The sequence below is a fragment of the Brienomyrus brachyistius genome, chromosome 1 (genome assembly GCF_023856365.1).
Source record: "Brienomyrus brachyistius isolate T26 chromosome 1, BBRACH_0.4, whole genome shotgun sequence".
NCBI lineage: Eukaryota > Metazoa > Chordata > Actinopteri > Osteoglossiformes > Mormyridae > Brienomyrus > Brienomyrus brachyistius.
Window position 1 is genome coordinate 8,629,296 of NC_064533.1, and position 21,210 is coordinate 8,650,505.

General features: G+C 47.1%; 1 protein-coding gene across 9 annotated transcripts; it reads right to left on the reverse strand.

Annotated features, from left to right (window-relative positions):
- Nucleotides 1-185: 185 nt before the first annotated feature.
- LOC125738792 (suppressor of tumorigenicity 7 protein homolog) lies at nucleotides 186-20,955 on the reverse strand. 9 transcript variants are annotated; one of them, XM_049008125.1, is made up of 16 exons: nucleotides 20,681-20,952; nucleotides 15,205-15,240; nucleotides 9,379-9,461; nucleotides 8,973-9,132; nucleotides 8,556-8,610; nucleotides 7,690-7,805; nucleotides 7,264-7,339; nucleotides 7,005-7,159; nucleotides 5,555-5,652; nucleotides 4,351-4,465; nucleotides 3,718-3,790; nucleotides 3,365-3,467; nucleotides 2,739-2,889; nucleotides 2,508-2,600; nucleotides 1,699-1,841; nucleotides 186-476 (listed from the first exon to the last, which is right to left on the reverse strand). In XM_049008125.1, the coding sequence occupies exons 1-16, from the start codon at nucleotides 20,829-20,831 to the stop codon at nucleotides 381-383; spliced, it is 1,704 nt and encodes a 567-aa protein (XP_048864082.1). In that variant the 5' UTR covers nucleotides 20,832-20,952; the 3' UTR covers nucleotides 186-380. The 9 variants fall into 9 exon arrangements, with proteins under 9 accessions (XP_048864082.1, XP_048864091.1, XP_048864112.1 ...); XM_049008134.1 differs by having other exon boundaries at nucleotides 1,699-1,838; nucleotides 20,681-20,951; XM_049008155.1 differs by lacking the exon at nucleotides 20,681-20,952 and adding an exon at nucleotides 20,536-20,654.
- Nucleotides 20,956-21,210: the final 255 nt, after the last annotated feature.

Sequence of the window (21,210 nt, forward strand, 5' to 3'; positions counted from 1 at the left end):
CAGATCCTATGTTGCATTAACATTACATTGAGTGTCACTAAGTGTGTAGGATAGGGTTGTACTGTTCAGGGTTTATGTTCAAAAGAATAGGACATTGTTTTAAACGTTATATACTCACCTCTGCTGGGGAAGTGAAAACACTGCCCTCTTGGTGTCTGGCAATTATATGAAACTCCAGATATGTATCCTTTGAATTTTTGAAATTTATTTTTCCCTTCAGCTCTCATCTGAAGGCAGATGATAACCACCTTACTGTACAACAAAACCAGTTTTACATGGAAACGAAAAGTCAAACCAAGGCAATACTGCTTCTCCCTTTTCCCATCATGCCTTTGGAGTCCAACAAGACCTCGGCTCAGGGGCCGCTTGACGGTCCAGTCCTAGATGCGTGTCAGCTGGTGCCACAGACTGGATGGCAGTATGTTCTCCACCTTCTCCATGATGAAGTTCAGTGGCGCAAAAAGGGTGCTGAGGAACTGGAGAGGAACCCAATAAGAAACACTGTAAGGGGAGGAACTTCCACACGAGCCAGTCAATCGCATCATCTCAGCCAATGACTGAAAACCATCTCAAAATATTTAAATGCTTTGAAGGAGAATGAAATCACTCAAACTAGGGAATTTTCAGTTGCTCTTAGACTAGTGGTTTTAGTTTCGCTACTGCAGAAGTGAAACTAGATAAAGGATCAGCGGTAGCTTCTTTCACTAGTTTAGCGCCATTTAACTAGGGCTGCACAATATCACATTGTGATTATATGGCACACGCACGATAATAACCAGGGCTTCAGATGGGTGTCAAAATTTGTTAGCTTTTCGGTACCATACGGATTTACATATTGGTTTACACATGCCCATAATTTGGTCAGCAGATTTGTAGGAGTACACCTAAAATATTAGACGTATATCTTTATGTTCAATAAATGTGTTGGACTTTAAGCTGCAAATTGTACCTCCACACTACCGACGTCTCTTTACCTTGCTTATCCACAGTATCTCCCCTTTTAAAAGATATTGTGGCTGAGCTGTCCCTATCTTCACCGCCACTTCAGTGCTTATTGCTTACATGACATACCAAACATTCAAAACGTATAGTATTGAAAAGCTGGCGTCCGGACAAACGTTTACGCCCGTCATCTAAAAGCTCTGGTGGCTGGGCATGCACCATATAATTGGGATGACATCATAATGTCATTTCCTGCAGACCAACATTTAACTGGTGACAAACCAACACAACCAGAGAACTGATGACTTCCCACAGATCATGGCAAATCCCTTACATGTCGGCAAAACGGATCTATTGATGAAAGATGCACGTTTCAAAATTAATCGCGTTGTGTTTTAGCTGAGCTCTTCATTAAAGGGAGACATTTGGTAACAGGAACTGGTGAGAGAATGTTGTTCTTAAACGTGCAGTATAGTGATGAAAGATGCCCACAGTGGCCGATTCATCGCAATTTTGCTACTCTAATTTGTGCCTGTTGGTCTCATGTTCCTAGAGCTGCGCCTTGATGACAGTGTTGAAATTTGCCCACCAGATGTTGGCTGGAAGTTGATGGGAGAGCCTCCGTTTTATCAAGATAAAATTCTAGAATGCTGTACACAAACTTCTACGGTTCAGCGCCTCTCTGGGAGTGTGTGGTACAAATATAGCTTCTGCTCTGATGATGGTTATGAAGCCGGCGTGATCAGAGGTACTCACAGCCTTTGCAAAGACCCCCATGAGCTCTGGGAACTGGTGAGTGAGTAGGGCCAGCATGGCAGTGAAGGAGCAGAGGCCGGCCGTGAAGAGGATGAAGAAGGGCAGCTCCTTCTTGGGGTAGACAGACACCTCGTGGAAGACTGCTTACACGTGGGAAGAGGAGGAGAGACCGTAAAGCTATGTTGAGTTCAGTCAGCTTGAACACACCATAGCACTATCAGTCACTAAAAGGAATAAGTACTGAGCTTTTACGGATAAGCACTTATTTGTAACGGGGTTGGAGCCATTACAGAATGCATTCATCAATTCCAATCCAAATCAGGAAATTGAACTGGAGTTGTGATTGGAAAAAAAACTATGGGGAACAGAATTGGAATTGAATTCGAATTTCAGTGAGATTTAAATTCCAACTCCAGTTCCTTTTCCTGATTTGGACTGGAATTGATGAATACATTCCAGAATGTTCCCAACCCCAAATTTGTAAACAAGACGAAGGCTCATGGGAGTTTTACTTACAGTAAAATGTTAAGGGAAGAATAAAAAATCATTGGCTCAGAGAGATTGTAGAGGAGGTGGGTCCAACCAAAACTTTTTGTGTAAGTAAAACTCCCACGAGCAAGAGGAAGATGCAGGTTAACCCAAAGCTCAGGTGTGTTCTGATCCGTTTGGTCCTTTTTAACATAAACAAACCTTAACAGTCCAGCACCTCTAGGTACCTGAAACTGTGGAGGTAGCTCACTTTCATTTTCAGATACTGCAGGTTTTTCTACTCTGTGACCAAACAGTGAGGAAAGTGAAGCATCACTTACTTGGTAGCAGCTCTCGATCTGCTGTCTCTGTGCAGACGGGGTATGGGTAGAAGAGATGGCCCTTCTCCAGGGGGTATGGGATCATCCGGAAAGCTGAGCCACAAACGGAGGGAATGATCACAACAAACACATGGGATCTGCATACGGAATACTGAGACTCATGGAATGATCGCAGACAACGCAAGGGCTGCTGAGCACTGGGGTTAAAGGTGAAAGGTGAAGGCCACTCACTGCCCTCCCAGGTGCAGTGCAGCAGGTTGAGTGCTCCCTCTACCCTCTTCCAGTGCTGTAGGTGAAAAAAGGCATATGCGATGGCCTCGCTGTCACCCCTCTTCAGGATGTGCTCGGGGGGCAGAATTAAGCTTTTCATCTCTAAGAGGTACTGCAGGGACAAGACATATAGATCAGGTCACCCGGGTAATGCACCCAGCCCCCGTCACAGCAGCAGGAGCCGAGGTTACCGTTAACGGAAACTAACACTGACACTGTCAGAAAACATTTTTGTAAAACTGAAAAACTTTGTCACTCTTCTTAAATACCATTTAGTTTTTAATTATTTGTAATTAAATAATGATTTGGTTGGCTGTAATTACCATTTAGGATACCAGATCATGTTTTGTCCATTTTACAGGACATTAGTACATACAGTGCACTGTGTATTCATGTCAGATTCACTAAAGATCAGACAACTTATAAATAAATGTCTTTAAAATAATAAATAAAAAATAATTATAAAAAAAAACCCACACTTTAAAACTAAACTAGATTTCAAATAAAAATTAAAAAACTAAAAATGGAAACAAAATTTTTAAAAACACAAAAACTATAACGACACTGGTGGAAGCCGGCTTGCTCACTTTGGGTACATGTGGGTTAAACTCCACCGCTCTGTGTATGGCTTCAACAGCGTTCATCTCTGCCGGGCTCAAGCCTCGCCGTGACGCTGCCTCTGGGGAGAACCTGCCGTCGGAGTAGGGTCAAAGATCAGGAACCACACAAGAACGAGAGGGCTGTAATTTCAATGAGGAAGTTGGGGGTATTCCCTCCAAACCAACTCGATGGGTCGCAAAGCCTCCTCTCGTTCGTAACTTTATGTTGTTACGTTCTAAAAAATCGCACAAACAGAAAACAATTCTTCATGCTTTAAATCGACAAAGGTCAAAGAAGTATCTGCTAATAATCTTCATTGAAAAAAAACAAGTTTGCTTACTTATCTGATACAGCCCTGGCTTTCAACAGCGCTGCTGTGTAGCATATTGTTGCGGATTTGGGTAAACTAATATCTGTGGAAAAGACAAGTCGTATTACAGTTCTGCTTCGGCCATTATCGATACAGACTGGAGGAAAATAAAGTAAATTAATGAGAGGATGCTTATTTTACTTCCACAAGAGGGCAGAAGCACTGCCATTAAGCGGGTGTCTGAGCGCAGGATTTAAATTAATTGCTATATATACACACATACATACACCAGGGGCCTCATACTAAGACCAGCTGTGATTACTGTATATATTTTTTAGAACATGTATATTTTCATACATTTTTTTCCAGTTACTGATGTTTTGCTGTTAATTTACATGACAATTTATGGTTTTAAGTGTATTAAGTCACACAAACCTTTTGTTAATTTCCTTGTGTGTTTGGTACAAGTATAAAGTGCACTGCAAAGCACCATTGAAACAATGTGTCATTTTTTATTATATTTTTAATTAATCATGCATTCAGACCCGGATTCCACAACACAGCTGCGTATTACAGTGGAGAAATCTAGGTTCACTGCACTAGTTATGGTTGCTTCATAGGCTTGAACCAGCAAACCGCTGGCTTTCTGAGCCTGAAACTCACCATCATACTTGGCCAGGACGGCCTGCACGTCTGCATAGGCCTGCAGCTCCAGCAGGGACTCCAGCAGGTTTTCGTGGATATTGAACATACTGAGGAGAGGGAACTCCTTCATTAACTGGAAAACATACAACTGTTGTTACATGTAATACCACAGCAGATGGCGCTGAAGAGCATGACAGCACAACTGAACACGGAAGAGCAGCTTAAGGCTAACTGGCCTGGGGTGGTGAGATTGGCCATTACTATGATCATTTCCAGCCATCCACCAAACTGCCTCCTTGCAGCCTGTCCCCCTGCCTCATGTCCTATGTAGCCTGGGCTGCTCCCATATCCAAAGTACTGAGTGCTTTTCCCGGTGGAAGCTAAAAGTTTTGGGCCTGCAGGGGATCATCCAGCATCTAGAGGAAGGTTTTTGCCTAAAATATCTTTAGTTTTTGCGAGGGCGTAGGAGAAAGTTTTACTTCATTTATTTGGCAGGTTCAAATGAAACCAAATTAAATGGTTCTTATGACCCTGACTGTTTGGCCAAAATACATTTCTGATCAGCCCTCTTCCCTTCACCTTTCATCTTTCTGGCCACGGTTTCAAAACTGAGCACTACTGTTATTCTGACAGTCATGATCTCCACTCTGCTACAAGCTGGATTCGGGTGGACAGCCAATAGCGTAAACCGATACATATCACCACCACTGCATCATTATCGTGTTAAGTAATCTCACAAGACAGCAAATCCGAGTCACTGCAGATGGTTACGTCACATCCATTTACAAAAATCTCTCCACTTTCGTTAAATAATCATTGGGGAAATCGCCACTGTACAGCGAAATGGAGAAATGAAACCGAGTCGTTTCAGATCCTATGATGACAAGAGGCCAGATTCAGGAACCGCAAATATTCTGGGCAGGTAACATCATGTAAAAACTCCACACAGGCAGCTGGATCATCCTGATCACAGATCACAGGCTTTTTCTGGCAAACGGAACAGTCTGATGACTCTCCCCACCATCCAGAAAATGGTAATAAGCCTTGAGTAAACGCAGGTTATCATTGACTTACATCCCTTATCACGCCACCATGTGGCCGGGAACTTACAGTGTACCTCATGTAAACGCAGGTTATCATTGACTTACATCCCTTATCGCGTCGCCATGTGTCCGGGAAATGAAAGTGTACCTCATGTAAACACAGGTTATCATTCACTTACATCCCTCATCATCTTGACAGCTTCCCGTGTTCTTCCCAGCTTCCGGGAGCACATGGCGAGCCGCCTCTTAATATACACCAGGACATTAGTGTCTCGTCCTGCAGGGAACAGAGGACATCGCCGCAAAGCGGCTGCTCAGCACAGAGCGTGGGAATGTCCCTATGAAATAGGAAGGTCAGCATGTGGCACAGGAGCCACCAAGCAGACAAGAACTGCATGGAGATCAGCTGCTTTGAACTATGCACAGCCTTGTGTGTGGCATTCATGTGCTATTGATGGTTCGGCTTGGTGTGTATATGAGAGAGTGTGTTCACTAGCAGTGTGCTGCATCTGGTGCTATGTGTCGTGGTGCTGTGTCGTACTCACTGTGCTGCGTCTCGTAGTGCTGTGTCGTACTCACTGTGTTGCGTCTCATGGTGCTGTGTCATACTCACTGTACTGCGTCTCGTGGTGCTGTGTCATACTCACTCGCGCTGAGTCTCGTGGTGCTGTGTCATACTCACTCGCGCTGAGTCTCGTGGTGCTGTGTCGTACTCACTGTGTTGCGTCTCATGGTGCTGTGTCACACTCACTGTACTGCGCCTCGTGGTGCTGTGTCGTACTCACTGTGCTGAGTCTCGTGGTGCTGTGTTATACTCACTGTGCTGCATTTCAGGCTATGCGCTGTGGTGCTGTGTCGTACTCACTGTGCTGCGTGCCGTGGTGCTGTGTTATACTCACTGTGCTGCATTTCAGGCTATGCGCCGTGGTGCTGTGTCGTACTCACTGTGCTGTGTCATACTCACTGTGCTGCGTGCCGTGGTGCTGTGTCATACTCACTGTGCTGCATTTCAGGCTATGCGCCGTGGTGCTGTGTCATACTCACTGTGCTGCGTGCCGTGGTGCTGTGTCATACTCACTGTGCTGCATTTCAGGCTATGCGCTGTGGTGTTGTGTCGTACTCACTGTGCTGCGTCTCGTGCTGTGTGCCGTGCTGTGTCGTACTCACTGTGCTGCATTTCAGGCTACGTGCCGTGGTGCTGTGTCGTACTCACTGTGTTGCGTCTCATGGTGCTGTGTCACACTCACTGTACTGCGCCTCGTGGTGCTGTGTCGTACTCACTGTGCTGAGTCTCGTGGTGCTGTGTTATACTCACTGTGCTGCATTTCAGGCTATGCGCTGTGGTGCTGTGTCGTACTCACTGTGCTGCGTGCCGTGGTGCTGTGTTATACTCACTGTGCTGCATTTCAGGCTATGCGGCGTGGTGCTGTGTCATACTCACTGTGCTGTGTCATACTCACTGTGCTGCGTGCCGTGGTGCTGTGTCATACTCACTGTGCTGCATTTCAGGCTATGCGCCATGGTGCTGTGTCGAACTCACTGTGCTGCGTCTCGTGCTGTGTGCCGTGGTGTGTCATACTCACTGTGCTGCATTTCAGGCTATGCGCTGTGGTGTTGTGTCGTACTCACTGTGCTGCGTCTCGTGCTGTGTGCCGTGGTGCTGTGTCTGCTGGCTGCGGCGGTAGCAGCCCTCTCCAGCTTTCAGCGCCTGCTTAAAGAGCTTCTCGGCTTCCACGATGGTGGTGGCCTCTTCCTCCGCCAGCAGGATGTATGCAGTGGCACAGCTGCAGCAGAGTGGGTCCGTTTCCGTCAGTAATACTAACCCTGAATGTCCTGTCCTGTGAGGCAGGTGGCACAGCAGTGGGCATTGGGAGTGGGGGGTACGTACTCCTCTATGTCCAGAGCTTCATGAGCGGCGGAGATCCTGGCCTGAGGGTTCCTCTCTCTCCAGGCCTTCTGCATTACTGACAGAGCAGAAACACTCATGCTAAGCGCAGAGAGAACCGAGCCAGAACCAGAACTTAGCAGCAGCACAGAACCTGGGGCACCTGGAATTTAGGCTAGTGATGGACAAAATGATGCTCCACAAACCAGTAGGATCAAAAAAATACAGCGAATGATCAGCGAATCATGAAGCGTCATTTTCTCTATCACTAATTTACGCCCAGGGTATACAAGCCCATTAGGCCTTAGCACTGTCAGATACCCCTTATAAAAGACCTGCTCTACGGTCAGGTGACCAGCTGCTGCAGATCCTTGAGGGTGACTCTGCTAAAATGCTCCCTTGATACTGAGAGATCTATGCATCACTTACTGGCATCGGCGGGGCGCAGGTGGTCCGAGTCGCAGGTGAAGAAGGTCTGGTGGTCCTGGGCAGACAGGTTCATGTCGTAGTAGGTGAGAGGCTCTCTCCCTGTCACCCATGTGTACCTGGCAGACAGACAGACAGGCAGGCAGACAGACAGACAGGCAGGCAGACAGACAGACACACACACACAGTGAACGTCTGTGGTTACTTATATCCTACAGGTGCTAGAAGGAGACACCAACACTGTGTTCATAGTGCAAGAATAACCCAGGAGTATATAAACGAGTGCCGAGCAGGAGATCACAGCATAGTGCTTCCATGTGTTAAGGTGAGTGAAGCAAAATGATCCCTCTACATCCCAGGAGTAACAAAGCTATAGCATGTGTTGGTGCTTAAGTGTAACTCCAGTTAGAAAGGCCAGGCAAGCACCGCTGAGAGGGACAGTGAAGGTGCTGATCCTCACATCAACCCAGGCCCCAAGAACCTCAAGAAGACAGGCCACATTTTTTTGCTCCTTCCCAGTTCTCAGCCAATCAGGAACACAGAATACAGGTACAGGAGGTGCTGGGAGCAGGAAGGGAGCAAAAACATGGACTGTCTGTGGGTCCCCAAGAAAACACTGGGTCAGAGCAGCATGCTGCCATTCAAACACGCTTCAGGTAAGAGCGGCATTTGAAGGAAGCAGCGAGCTGAAGCTAGGCTAATCGAAAGTGCAAGGAGACTTCACAAGAAGCTCCAGAAGCAGGCTGCCTTCAGCGCGAGCTGCCGCACGCGTGCATAAGTGCTTCAAGCTACCATCATCAGACCAGGGATGTTTAACTTTCCAAAAGTTTGAAGTACAATTCCGAAGACACGCGAGACCACATACTCACCTGTTGTACTCTGCCCCCCTGAATAAATTCAGTGGATTCCTCCACACCTTACATTCTGCCAGTGACAACGAGGGGAAAAAAAAAAACTTTAGTCAACAGTAGGGGGCGTTACAGTATACATCACACAGTGAGCTCGTGGCTCATAGACCAACAAGCATCCGGGACAAGCAGTAATGTCCATACCATGTGCCAACAATACAGCATTTGGGTGTCGACAATTTGGGGTTATTACAGTATTACATAGCATAACTGTGCACACACCAGTCTACTGAGAACAGAGATCCAGTGTTTTCCAGTCAATCTGCAAATTATTCAAGATGAAACATTTACATATAAATTTTATTTTCTCCAAGAGACATCATTACAGTAACAGCATGCACCTGGGCAACAATGAATGATGCAAACAGAGGGAGTTACCTGACACACTTTGTCGACTGGAATCTGCATCACTGTTGCTGGGATTGGAGTTGCTGGGTGAGCTGTTATCGACGCCCCCCAGCAGAGGGCGTAAGTGACTAACGGACACCTGCTCGATGAAGGAAGTCCCGTACTTCCTAAAGTACCACCATTCGAATATCTGCAAGATCAAAGCATTTCAGTGTGAAGTTTAGAAGCTGTCGCTGACTTAAAAACATGCCGAGACAGACTGTAACCCCTAATACATAATGATTCAGTCCTTTATGGTTCACAAATTACAATTTGTGACTCAAAAATTAAAAAAGCATGCAGCAGCGATGTCGTCGAGTGCCTGACAAAGGCGGTTTTGGTAAAAGTAGCAGGATAAATGGCTGACGTCAGTCTGATCCAGGTGCCTTTTGCTCACCAGAATGAGACCAGATATCAGGGATGATGTTCCGGTCAGAGCCACGTAGAACTTGGGGGTTAAGGTGTTGAGGAACATGCTCACTGCGGACAAGAGCAGAAAAAACGAAGCGTCGCGTCACTTAGGAGGAAATTCTCTCAATTTACTTGCCGATACTAAACAGCCACAACAGTGAAGATGCAGAATTTGCCTGTAAATAATCCCCACGAGGTGTGATGTACAATCACAATAGCAAACAAAACAGAAATGAAACCTTAACACCTCGCCCGACCCACACCCACAGACAGATACACACATGCAAACGCACAGTCTATATGTCCATATCTTTGTGGGGACTCTCCAATCATTTCTTTGGCACAACCCAAATCCCAAATATGACAACCCCTACCCAGTTCTAACCCTAACCATAAGTTACCAAAATAAACACAAAATCTTGGGCCATTTCAATTTTTTTGACTGCAGTCACAGATTTTTAGAAAATTTAAATTATCCTTGTGGGGTCCAAAAATGTCCCCACAAGGTAATAAGTTACAGGTTTTTGAATCATATTGCGGGGAAATCTGGTCCCCACAATGTAATAATCACAAACACTTACACAGACATGGACAGACACAGACACACATATGCACGGATAGACAGACAGACACACACACACAGACACCGTCTGGCCCCAGCTGCTGCCCTCCCTGCCGACTCGCACGTCCCGCCTGGGGCGACGACGACAGACAAAGGCGGCACTTGTGGCCTTGGCACACGGCTGGCAGAGCAGCCACTTTAGCGGCGTGCAGCTGGGCACAAGTGAGCCCCGACACCGAGCAAAGTGCCCACTCTCCCTTAACAAGGGGGCGTTTCAGAAAGAGAGCCGACCCGCTTGGGAGCCCACAACCAGCCCATAAGCCCTGAGAAGCTCCAGCGCCTGATGGTGATTCAGCAGAAAAGGACCAGCAGTTTGAATCCCGGGACCAGCAGAGTGATCGCATGACCTTGCAAGGCAAGGCAAGCCTCTGGTCCCCGCTTGTATGTCAGTTTGGACAAAAAAATAGCATCTGCTAAATGAATATGTGCACAAAGCATCACCTGCAGACAGCAGTGCATAGAATGTGCTCATAGCGCCACCTACCAGCAGCGTCAGCAAAGGGACAGAAGAGAGGAAATGAATGGCAACATGATGACGCGGACAGTGCCGGTAACGTCACGGTCAGGGGTCACAGTTACTGTTAATAAACGGTGCGGGGACTTCAAGGAGAAAACGTGAGGTCCTCCTGGCGATGGCATCCTTGGGAACCTCGGTAACAGCAGTCGATGCCAGGCAAAAATAAACATGTGAAAACTGACCCATAAATGACGACGACGGTCAGTAAGAAGTGCTTGAGGAAGCATTGCTCTCCCTTAAGGAGACGCTCGCTCCCATCCACACAAACCCCGATTGCGCCGTTTCGGCTCACTACACAGCAACAGGAATGACAATTCGGTGCATGAAGCTGCTCAGTTCCATTCGCTGGAGCACAGAAGCAGATACAGACACATATATACAGCAGATACGGGCGCCGAGGAGGAAACAACCAGAAGTGCAATAAAAAAAAAGCTTAGATAGTAAAACGACTTTAAATTCAAATAACCAATAAAGGAGTTCAAATTAGTCATTTAACAAGAAAAACATCATACTCTATCTCCGTGTTTCGGTCAGAGGTGCAATTACAGATACGCATATTACAAGAAGCTTAAAGTGATTACAACATGTGATAAAAGCATAACAAATGATAAGAGAAGCTGGCCTCGAATCAGGCTGCTTGTAGCTGTGAATAAAATTCATAACCTGTTAACAACACTCATAGCGGAAGATGAAGAACATCTGAAGATGTTAAGTTAAAAGACAGAGTGAAAAGCCAGGACTCAAGAATACAAAAGTAATGGCCAGGCAGCTAACTTTAACGCCACAGGCAGAGCTCGACAGCGGAGACCAAGGCCACAGATTGACGACCGGGGGCCGCAGACAGAGCCAGAGGCGGAGGACCGGGGGCCCCAGACAGAGCTAGAGGCGGAGGACCGGGGGCCCCAGACAGAGCCAGAGGCGGAGGACCGGGGGCCCCAGACAGAGCCAGAGGAGGACGACCGGGGGCCCCAGACAGAGCCAGAGGAGGACGACCGGGGGCCCCAGACAGAGCCAGAGGAGGACGACCGGGGGCCCCAGACAGAGCCAGAGGAGGACGACCGGGGGCCCCAGACAGAGCCAGAGGCTCTTTACTGAGAGATCAAAGATCAGAATGATTCTTTATGGATGTGAAACATGGACAAAGGAAAACAGGAACAGTTCTGATACTGACAAAGATTTTTGGGGAAACACAAGCAAAACAAACAAGGGAACTCGATTAACTCAAGCCTGGGATTTCACCATAAGCACAAACGACCAGACAATTGGTCTTATTTTAGGCAAATTTTTTAGAAAGACCCAGAGCTTTTGAAGAGGTAAAAGAGAAAGTTAATAACAAGCAAGAAGGTGGAAGGACTGAAGTCATCACACCGAAGATCACGGTGGTGGGAAGCTGAACACAGAGAAAAGTCATTTCACCACTTGTGAAATCACCCTGCAGACATATCTGAACCGGTGGCCTCCCAACCACAGGCACAGTGTCCTAACCCGCATTGCCACACAGCACCCCCTAGAGGACAGGAATGGCATCTCTGTTACAGGGCAACCAGCCATCCATTCATTCATTTTCTGTACCCGCTTGTCCAGTTCAGGGTTGTGGAACTATTATTATTGTTGTTGTTATTGCTGTTGTTATTAAGCGTATCGCCCTTCTGGGAAACCCGGGGGTTTCTCATAATAACATTGGGAGTGCATTTTAAGTATTTAATAACAAAACATTCTTCAATAATTATTCTAGATTATTTAGTGTCTGGCTAAAGGGGAATAGTGCTCCATTTCCTTATTTTCTCAGAGACCAAGGTCCTTTTGAAGGCAGATCAGAGAATTCAGTCACCACCGTTTCTGAAAACACAGGAATCAATTTACCAATAAAGCGTATCTGTGCGTGTCAGTGGCAGAGAGAAGATGAAACGCTCCAGGTCTCCACAGCACACAGCAGCTTGTGCAGAGTTGAGCTCATAAATCCAGCTCAATATGCATTAACCAGAAAGTTACACCATGTCTGTATGAGTAAACCGAAAGAGGCTGGAAACACAAAGGTCCAAATTTCATATGACATCCACTGTTGAAATCAGCCTTCTTTGCACATAAGGCTCTCACTGCTGAATTTCATCCCCCAGCTCAGACTGTCAGCCCGACGGCAGGACATCTAACTGCTGGGGGGCCAGTAGGTGGAAGCCTCTTCACTCTCTGACTGGAGATCAGAGTTACACTGCTGTTTTTACACACACCCAGATCTCCACCAAGCTGTAGCATCGCAGCCGTAATCGTCCCAGGTCCTCCTTGTGCTTTGCTAACTCAATAAATCAACCTCAGACACACATATGGGTGAGAGCAAGCTTGGGGCGTGGGGGGTTACAGTGAAGGGCAGCCACCTTGATGTGCCCGGGGAGCTTAAGGGCCCACAATGAAGTGGCTGTTCTACTGAGGGGGGGCTCAAACTGGCAACCTTCGGATCACAGGCACAGAGCCTTAGCCCACTGAGCTAAACATTGCCCCCTCCTTTAAAAAATAAATAAATAAATAAATAAAACAAACAAGCACACACAGGATCTGGATCAGTGGAGACATATCAGTGTAGAGGAGCCAACTCCGCGATGTATTTCACGCGCAACCCCGTTTCAAGTCAGACACACAAACTGTGTTAAATGTTTCTCTGACCCAGATGTGAATACCACCAACGGCACCACTGACTAACTCTGGGCGCCCACATACAAAATACGGCTCAGATTCCACTCCTCCAGCTCGGATACATGACCAAACTGATCACACAGTGCAAATACAAAGCTACCGGCAACAGACAAACCCTACGAAAAAGTTCATCAGAAATATCACATTTACACCACGGAGGCTAAAAGCTCAGTTACTCGATGCCTGGATAATTGTCTGCTGGCATACTGGGGTTTCAGCACCAATGTCCAGATACAGGAGCTGTCCCTTCATATGGAGGAACCTTTAAACCTGCTTTAAAAATTTCTCCAGGGTAAGAAGAAAGACATATTAACCTGTGTACTGGCAGACCTGGACACTGTCCCCCTCCCAAAGCATTATGGGAATCCCGGGCAGGATATTACTCTGAGGTTACATCCGAACAACTCATTACAGGAGCCTCCCCAGGAACGGCCCTCCAAACAGCAGTGAGTGGCTGCCTAGGTTCAAGAGAGAGGCTGCCGTTGCAAACACACTGCTGCAAACCGGTCAGCAGCGCCTGTGCCAATCACCTCTAGGGTTAGAGTCTGAATCCCGCTGCGCTCTGTGTGTGTGGAGGCCCTTTGGGTTTGAATCCCGCTGCGCTCTGTGTGTGTGGAGGCCCTTTGGGTTTGAATCCCGCTGCGCTCCGTGTGTGTGGAGGCCCTTTGGGTTTGAATCCCGCTGCGCTCCGTGTGTGTGGAGACCCTTTGGGTTTGAATCCCGCTGCGCTCCGTGTGTGTGGAGGCCCTTTGGGTTTGAATCCCGCTGCGCTCTGTGTGTGTGGAGGCCCTTTGGGTTTGAATCCCGCTGCGCTCTGTGTGTGTGGAGGCCCTTTGGGTTTGAATCCCGCTCTGCTCAGTGTGTGAGTCGAGATCTCAGGACTGTCCCCAGCACCCCATCTAGAGCATACCCCATCTTGGAGCCCCATGCTAGCCGGGAAAGCGACCCTGACCAGGATAAGCAGTTAAAAGACGGACAGATTTTGTTTCATTTGATTTAAGAGTCTATGGTACAAATATACTTGGATACTTGCAGTTCAATTCTGAAATAATTTCATGCTATTCTTATTACGTTTTGAAAAGCAGTTTTGTTTAGTCAAAGCCATGTTATGGTTTTCTCTTCATGCTACGTAGCCAGCGCAAAATAAACCACCCGATTTTGTGGCACAAACGCAAATACATCTAACAATAAATCGGCAAGTTTAAAAACATGACAGATTAAGAAAACACAAACAGCTGCATCAAGCCCAAATAATTACTAGCTCCAAAAAATAAAACACAGTCAGGCGCAGTGGAAGCGCCTGTGAATTAAAATCACCGGCAAACGGGAAGATGGGAAAGTCGAGTGAGCCATCCACAGTCCCATCATGCACTGCTGCTTCGGGAGAAAAGACTGACGAATGGCCGTTATGTAACGAAAAAAGACATGACAGTCTCACACAGTGAGAACAAGCCGATTCAAACGTTCCGTGGATAAACATCAAGTGCCTGTAAGCGCGCTCATTCACACACCTGCAGCTCAACGCGGTACGAGCAGCGACGCGACCATCGAGCACAACGGCAGGAACAAACCAAACGAAAGGCCCGCATTAAAGTGCCGTGAAAATGGGCAGTGTTCAGGTCTGACAGCCGGTGGAGCCCACAGCGATGACAGAGTCCAAAGGCCATTTAGCGGGGCTCATAATTTACTGAAAATGAAGGATGGGAGAGCAGAGAGGGAAGAGCAGAGGAGGAGATGGATAAATGGATAGGAGCAGGAGGATGGATTCAGCACGGCTGTCTGCAATCGCTGCTCCTTCACGCAAAATGGTAGAGCCCAGAGCCCACGGAGCGATCCATGCGATCAAGGAACAAACAAAAACACGCAACTGAGAGAGGAGGCGCGGCGATGGCGGCGAGGGAGACGGGGACCAGGGGCGTGCATGCAGCCTGGGGTGGGGGGGGGGGGGCATGGACGTCCAGAGCCGAGTGACGGGGGCTACTTACGTGAAGATTCAGTGCCGAACATGGCTGGGCTGGGCGCTGTGGTGTAGAGAGAGGGAGGAAGGGAGAGGGAGAGAGAGAGAGAGAGAGAGAAAGAGAGGGGGCGGTGAGCGGCAGCTACACAGCGGGGGTCATCAACGCACACAATGCAGCCGCAGCTCCATGCCGGGGGGGGGGGCTCTCCACTACAGCGTCACTCATAGAACGAGCCAGAAAGACGACGGCGGTTTAAAACGGGTCCAGCGACGTGTCCAGTGTGGCGGCACGAGCTGTGGAGGCGCCCGAGTGTGTGGCCATACGCAGCCGCTCTATCCACCCCCCCCGATGCAGAGGGGCTGGACTAGGTGAAGCAGAAACCAGATACTGCAATGGGCTGCCCCCGCCCCCCCACACCCCCCCCCCGCCGGGCAGACAATGGCACCGGCCGTGCAGACGAGCTGTGACGTCATGCGCCTGCCGACAACTGACAGATGCCGGGTGGCTGGGGAGGGGTGAGTTAGGCAGACCAATCAGAATGGGATGTCTACTGGGGTCACCCCCTCCCCCGCAGTACACACGAGGAGCCCCTCCCCCATTGGAGAAGAGGGACACCTCAGCTCCACTGTGCTGAAAGCAGGCAGGTTTATTACTGGGGGGGGGGTTTCTTTGTGTTCCAGATAAATAACTGTGACCAAGACTCACATACACTAACATCAAAATAATTTAAATCATTTAAACAAAAAAAAAATAAAAAATCAATACATGAACAGATGCTATAGGATGTAGATGATTGTAATAAACACTTTTAGAACCAATAATGTCTAATAAATATATTTTTAGTACATACTTAAAATTCTTTGGAAAATTCACATCAAGTTTGCAGAATGAATTAATGATACAATTACCCAACCCCCCCTGACTCTTTCACTCTCACACACACACGCGCACACACGCGCACACACACACACACGCGCACACACACACACACACACACACACGCGCACACACACACACGCGCCACATCACTCTCCTTCACTGTTTTCCTTTGCTTTTCTCAAGACTGTGGGACAGTGCACTAACAGAACCAGGCCCTGGATGACTGGACTGGGTCTGGCACCGTCGGCTCCGCCTCCCACACATTCCTGCCTTATGGCAGGTACTGGTGCAGCCGGCATCCTCCAGGACAAAGCCAGTGAGGGGGGGAAGGAGGGAGGAGGGAAGGAGAGGGGGAGGGGGGTGCATCGGCACCCATCAGGGGCACTGGCTCCCTAAGCCATCCAGGGTCTCTCAGTGCTGCGAAGCGGTTCATTCATTACACCGGACTCCCAAGCTCTGTATACAGTGGATGCTTTTTGCTGGCTTTATAAACGTCAGGACAAGCCCCCTAATGGACAACTCAACTAAATACACCAGCTAACGGGAGAGAGTCGGTGCTGAAACAGCTCCCAGAGGGCACACGGATTTTTCAGCGATGCACCAGTAATGTTCAAAAGGCTCCAAGGAGACAAAACCCCCTTGAATTTACTGGAGTGTGTGCTGGGAGGTTTGCACAGCACATATTTCCAGACAATGTCACTTTGATAAGGACAATTACCAAGGCAAGGATCTCATCCAGGTTGCTAGGCAACTGAAAACAAGTACAGGACAAGTGCCTTGGATATTCATGGCTGTTGTGGATAAGAGAATTAATAAAAATTTCTGTGTTTGCAGCACAAGGGACAAGCAGGCAAGCAAGACTGGAACCTTCAGTCAGTCAGTTATTCAGTCATTGAGGAGGAGGTCTGTTAAGCAGATGCTGAAAGAGATCATCACATTCCAATGTATGACCTCCATGCCCTGGAACTGCTTCATCTCCCATGATACTTTGCACAAAAAACACGAAAGGAACCAGCCGCGGCCAGTTCAAACGCTCCACGGACAATCGTCAGACGCAGACGATGAGCCACAAGCGGAGAATCCGTTACGGTTAGCAGAACACAAGACAGCGAACCCGACGTGCAAAACTCTCACTGTCACCAGCTGCACGTCAGGCGTTAATGACAAACCGGCGACGTTCAAAGAAAACATCAGTCCTGACACTGAGAAAATGGATAACTAATTAAATCCATTAAATCTTATGTCTCAGACAAGCCATTTTAACCCTGGTCAAATATGTTCAGTGTGTGGTTTGACGAGATAAATATTATAATTCTGTATGTATTTTAAGTTCCTGTTCCAGATAAGGTGCGTAGTCTCACAAGAGGAACTGCTGATTGGGTAAATGAACATAACATTAAATTTATCATCTGATATAGATTTGTACGGACACAAAGCTCAAAGTAAAGAAAGGAACAGTCATTTAGCACACACCAAACTCCTAAAGATCACAAACTCCACAATCTAGCTCTCAATAAATTTCACTAAGGATTCTGCCGCATCTCCTGTCTTTTCTACAATGCTCTCAAAAACAGAAGTGGTCATTTTCCCCATAAGCTTGTTTACTTTGAGGAAAAAACCAGGATGTCCAACATCTTTCAAAACTCAGTTCAGTTGAAGCACATTAACAACAATTCAGCTTTGTATTTTAAATGCAAGGACTAACCCTGAAGCAGAGAGGTACTTATTACCGCCTTTAAGAACGCAATCAGTAAAGAGAGTCTTTGATAGCATCATTCCTTTAGCTTTTAACGACTGAAAGATGATCAGACATCTACCCCAGCGGGGCTACAGGAGCGTGCTGGACGCGATCTCTGCACGAATAGAACGTTACTGATGACCTACCAAATATCTCCACTTCCTCATTTGATACCACCTGCTGCCAAGAAGAGGAACTGCAGTCCCGTAAAAGACTGACAGTGATGGAGCGAAATGGGGAAACCCCAAGACAAAATTTGTTCAAAAACCAACCGAAGCAGATGCCCTAATAAATGTCCAAAGGTATTCAAAGAAATAATCAATGAGGCAATAAAAAAAAATCTGAATCCCACCAAGAGAGCCATCTGGCTAAGTTATGCGAGATGTGCGATTTCCCTAAATTAAGCTCAGCCGGATTCCTCAATATGGGAACATGATCGAAATAAACCAACCAACCATCTAGCAAAGCACCATCTTCCCAGCACACCAGATTCTTCCACTGAAAGAGTCAAACTGGTAGAAGAGAAGGTACCATTTCCGGTGGCCCTCTATAACGCCCCGATACCCTACGCTAACAGAAATAAAGGCCGCTTTTAAAAATATGGACAGAAACGCATTCTTGTTTGTCCTAAAGAATGAAGCTTGCTTGTTTCCCTGGGCAAATCACATCTGTCGGACTGCTATCTATTTGTTAAATAAAACAGTCACTGAAATACTAAGCCAATATACATGGGGGGAGGGGTAGGATTAAGATGTGGCCCCCCGAGTTACTCAGACACAGTCTCATTTGTTGTTATCTGGGCAGCTTCTGCTTCAGTACAGATGTCTCCATGAAAGCTAGAGATGCATTACATATTGCTTAATGTATTGGTATCAGCTACCTGGGCCCTATCCTAGCTGTCATGGTAACACACCACTATCTGGCTGCTCACAGGCTTGCATATATTATTTCCAAAACACAGCTGCCCCAGTTCTCACTGGAACTAAAATACGTGAAGGTGACGGTCCTGCATTCACCTCAACACTTAGACTACAACTGGAGTAAATGGCAGATTTATCCCAGAGAGACCCCAATTTATGTAACAGGCTAAATAGGTGGCAGAGAATCCTTCCTAATCCTACTAGCTGTTCCAAGCCCAGTTTTGGTGCCCAACTGTGCAAGTCATCTGTAGGTTAACTCATAAGAATTATAGTTCACTTAAAAATGGAATATTTCCAGAAAAAAAGCAATAGCAGGTTATTTTCTTAAGCATCTGATTAATAAATTGAGCACCGAAATAAGAATTTGGGTGAAGGGAAATTAGCCAGTACTGATAGCCGAGTGACTGTTTAGAGAGAGCTGTGTAATAAGGCAGCAGTGAAGTGAGGTGAGTATTTTATGTAGCTGTAGAGTGATATTCATGTATTGTAATGGTAGGAGATTCAAGTTCCATTCCAGTACAATTGTGTACGTATGTATATGTATTATAGGCACACACACAAACATATCATTAACACATACATATTACATATATCTCAAGAACTTTGGGATCGGCTGTTGGTCCCAGACCAGCCTGGCTCAGATTACTGCTTGCCAAACTACATCTAAATAAAGACACTCTCAGCTGTACTGCTTTATACTAAGGTAACAAAAGCTCTGCTCATGTCGTAAAGGCAACGGTAAGAAAAGCAAACTTCACTCTTCTACAGATCTTTTGCCTAACAGGCACTTGTGCGTAAGCGGTGTGGAAAACCTTAATGCCAAAGTCACAAGGACACATAAAGAGGTTTGTGTTACTGACAAACTATAGACACATTAATGGCATTACATCATAGCATGCTAAAATCTCACTACAAATAAACACCGTGCGGAAATCCATGGCATGACGTCAATAAGCTTACCTGACGATATAAGAACATCACTTAAAATGGTGATATTGAAATGCAACGCGAAGCATGAAGCTGCAACAAGAAACGCGACTTCATGGCATAAAAACACTCCCTAAAATACCCCTTAAGTTCTGTATTGGAGGACATGTGACAAAAAGCGGAGGCACTTTCTACATCCGAGGCGGCACTTTCGCTTGTCATTTAAGCGCAGCAACCGCGCTAAACGCATTAAAACGCTCATTAGGTGAACCTCTATATGAGCAGAATAAGTGCGAGTTTCTGTGCATTTTTCGTGCTTTTTCTGCGCTTTTCCCCGCGACACGTCAGCAGCGCAGCCTCTCGGGGGAGTTTAACGCCACTTTGTTTCCAGCTTTCAGTGCCAAAATGTTGCAAGTTATGTGCGCATTTAAAGCGTAAAAATTACAATCATAATTGATTATTAAAGAGACGTATTTCCACAATACATCTGATCAACTATAAACTTAATCTAACTCCGGAGATTATATAAAAAAGAAGCGTTGCACACACTCACATGCGGAATTAGAACCGAAAGTGTCCGGTAGCCCGTCCGGTAGCCGGGGCTCAGAGGCGGTCGGCGGCTGAAACGGCCCCAAGCAGAAGCATTTTCACTAAACGGATACTGACGGACGCCGCTGTCCTCACACCAAAGGTCGGCGCCACCAAACACGGAAACGAGCGGCGGCCAGCCCCCGGACGCGATCCTGGATCCAGGAAAACAACGTGGCGCTTTGAACGGAGACGCGCGCGAAGTTAATTTAAAAGCATTTTGTATGTTATACCCCGATTTTCGCCAGTGAGCCAAACGCAGCCAGCAAACCTTTGCAAAGAGAAGCGTAAAGCAGCCATTTTAACCTGCGCTCTCTGCCGATGGCACCATGTTCTCCTGCGGGGGGAATGGCGTCCGTCACTCCGTTCCTACGGCGCGACCTGCGGGCTGTTCTGCTGGGGCGACTCGGTACCCGGCGCGATCGCGCTATTATTCCCTGTTCAGGCTCACCTGAGGTCAGGCTATCGCTGATTTTAAACGGCACTCGCAGCAAGTACAGTAGAGGGAGCATCACAAGGAGGAAGAGCAGCCGGGGACACGTCCAGGAGCTGAGGGTGCAGGCCGTGAGCTGCCCGGCCGCGGCTGCCCCCGGCTCGGCCATGGTGCGGCGCAGTGTCCCCGGGCCCTAGGGCGGACCCGGACTCTGGCTCTGATCAAAGTTGTGGAATAATTTTAGCTATTTTTTCACGTACTAGTTCGTATGTGAAACTGTCTGCCGTATTAATTTGGCCTTACACTTTGTACAACATTGTATTTCCAAACGATTAAGGAAGAGAAAAAAAACGCCAAGAGCCATTGATTTGTTGGGATATGCACACAGTTGTGGAAAAATACTTTTGGAGGGTGTAAAATTGCATCAATAGTGTGAGTGAAAATGTTAAAATCTGACATTTATTTAGCACTTATACTCGATCCTGCCAAGTGTCACGCTAACGCATTCAGTCTCAGGCAAGATATCTTATGGCAAATCTACATTATAA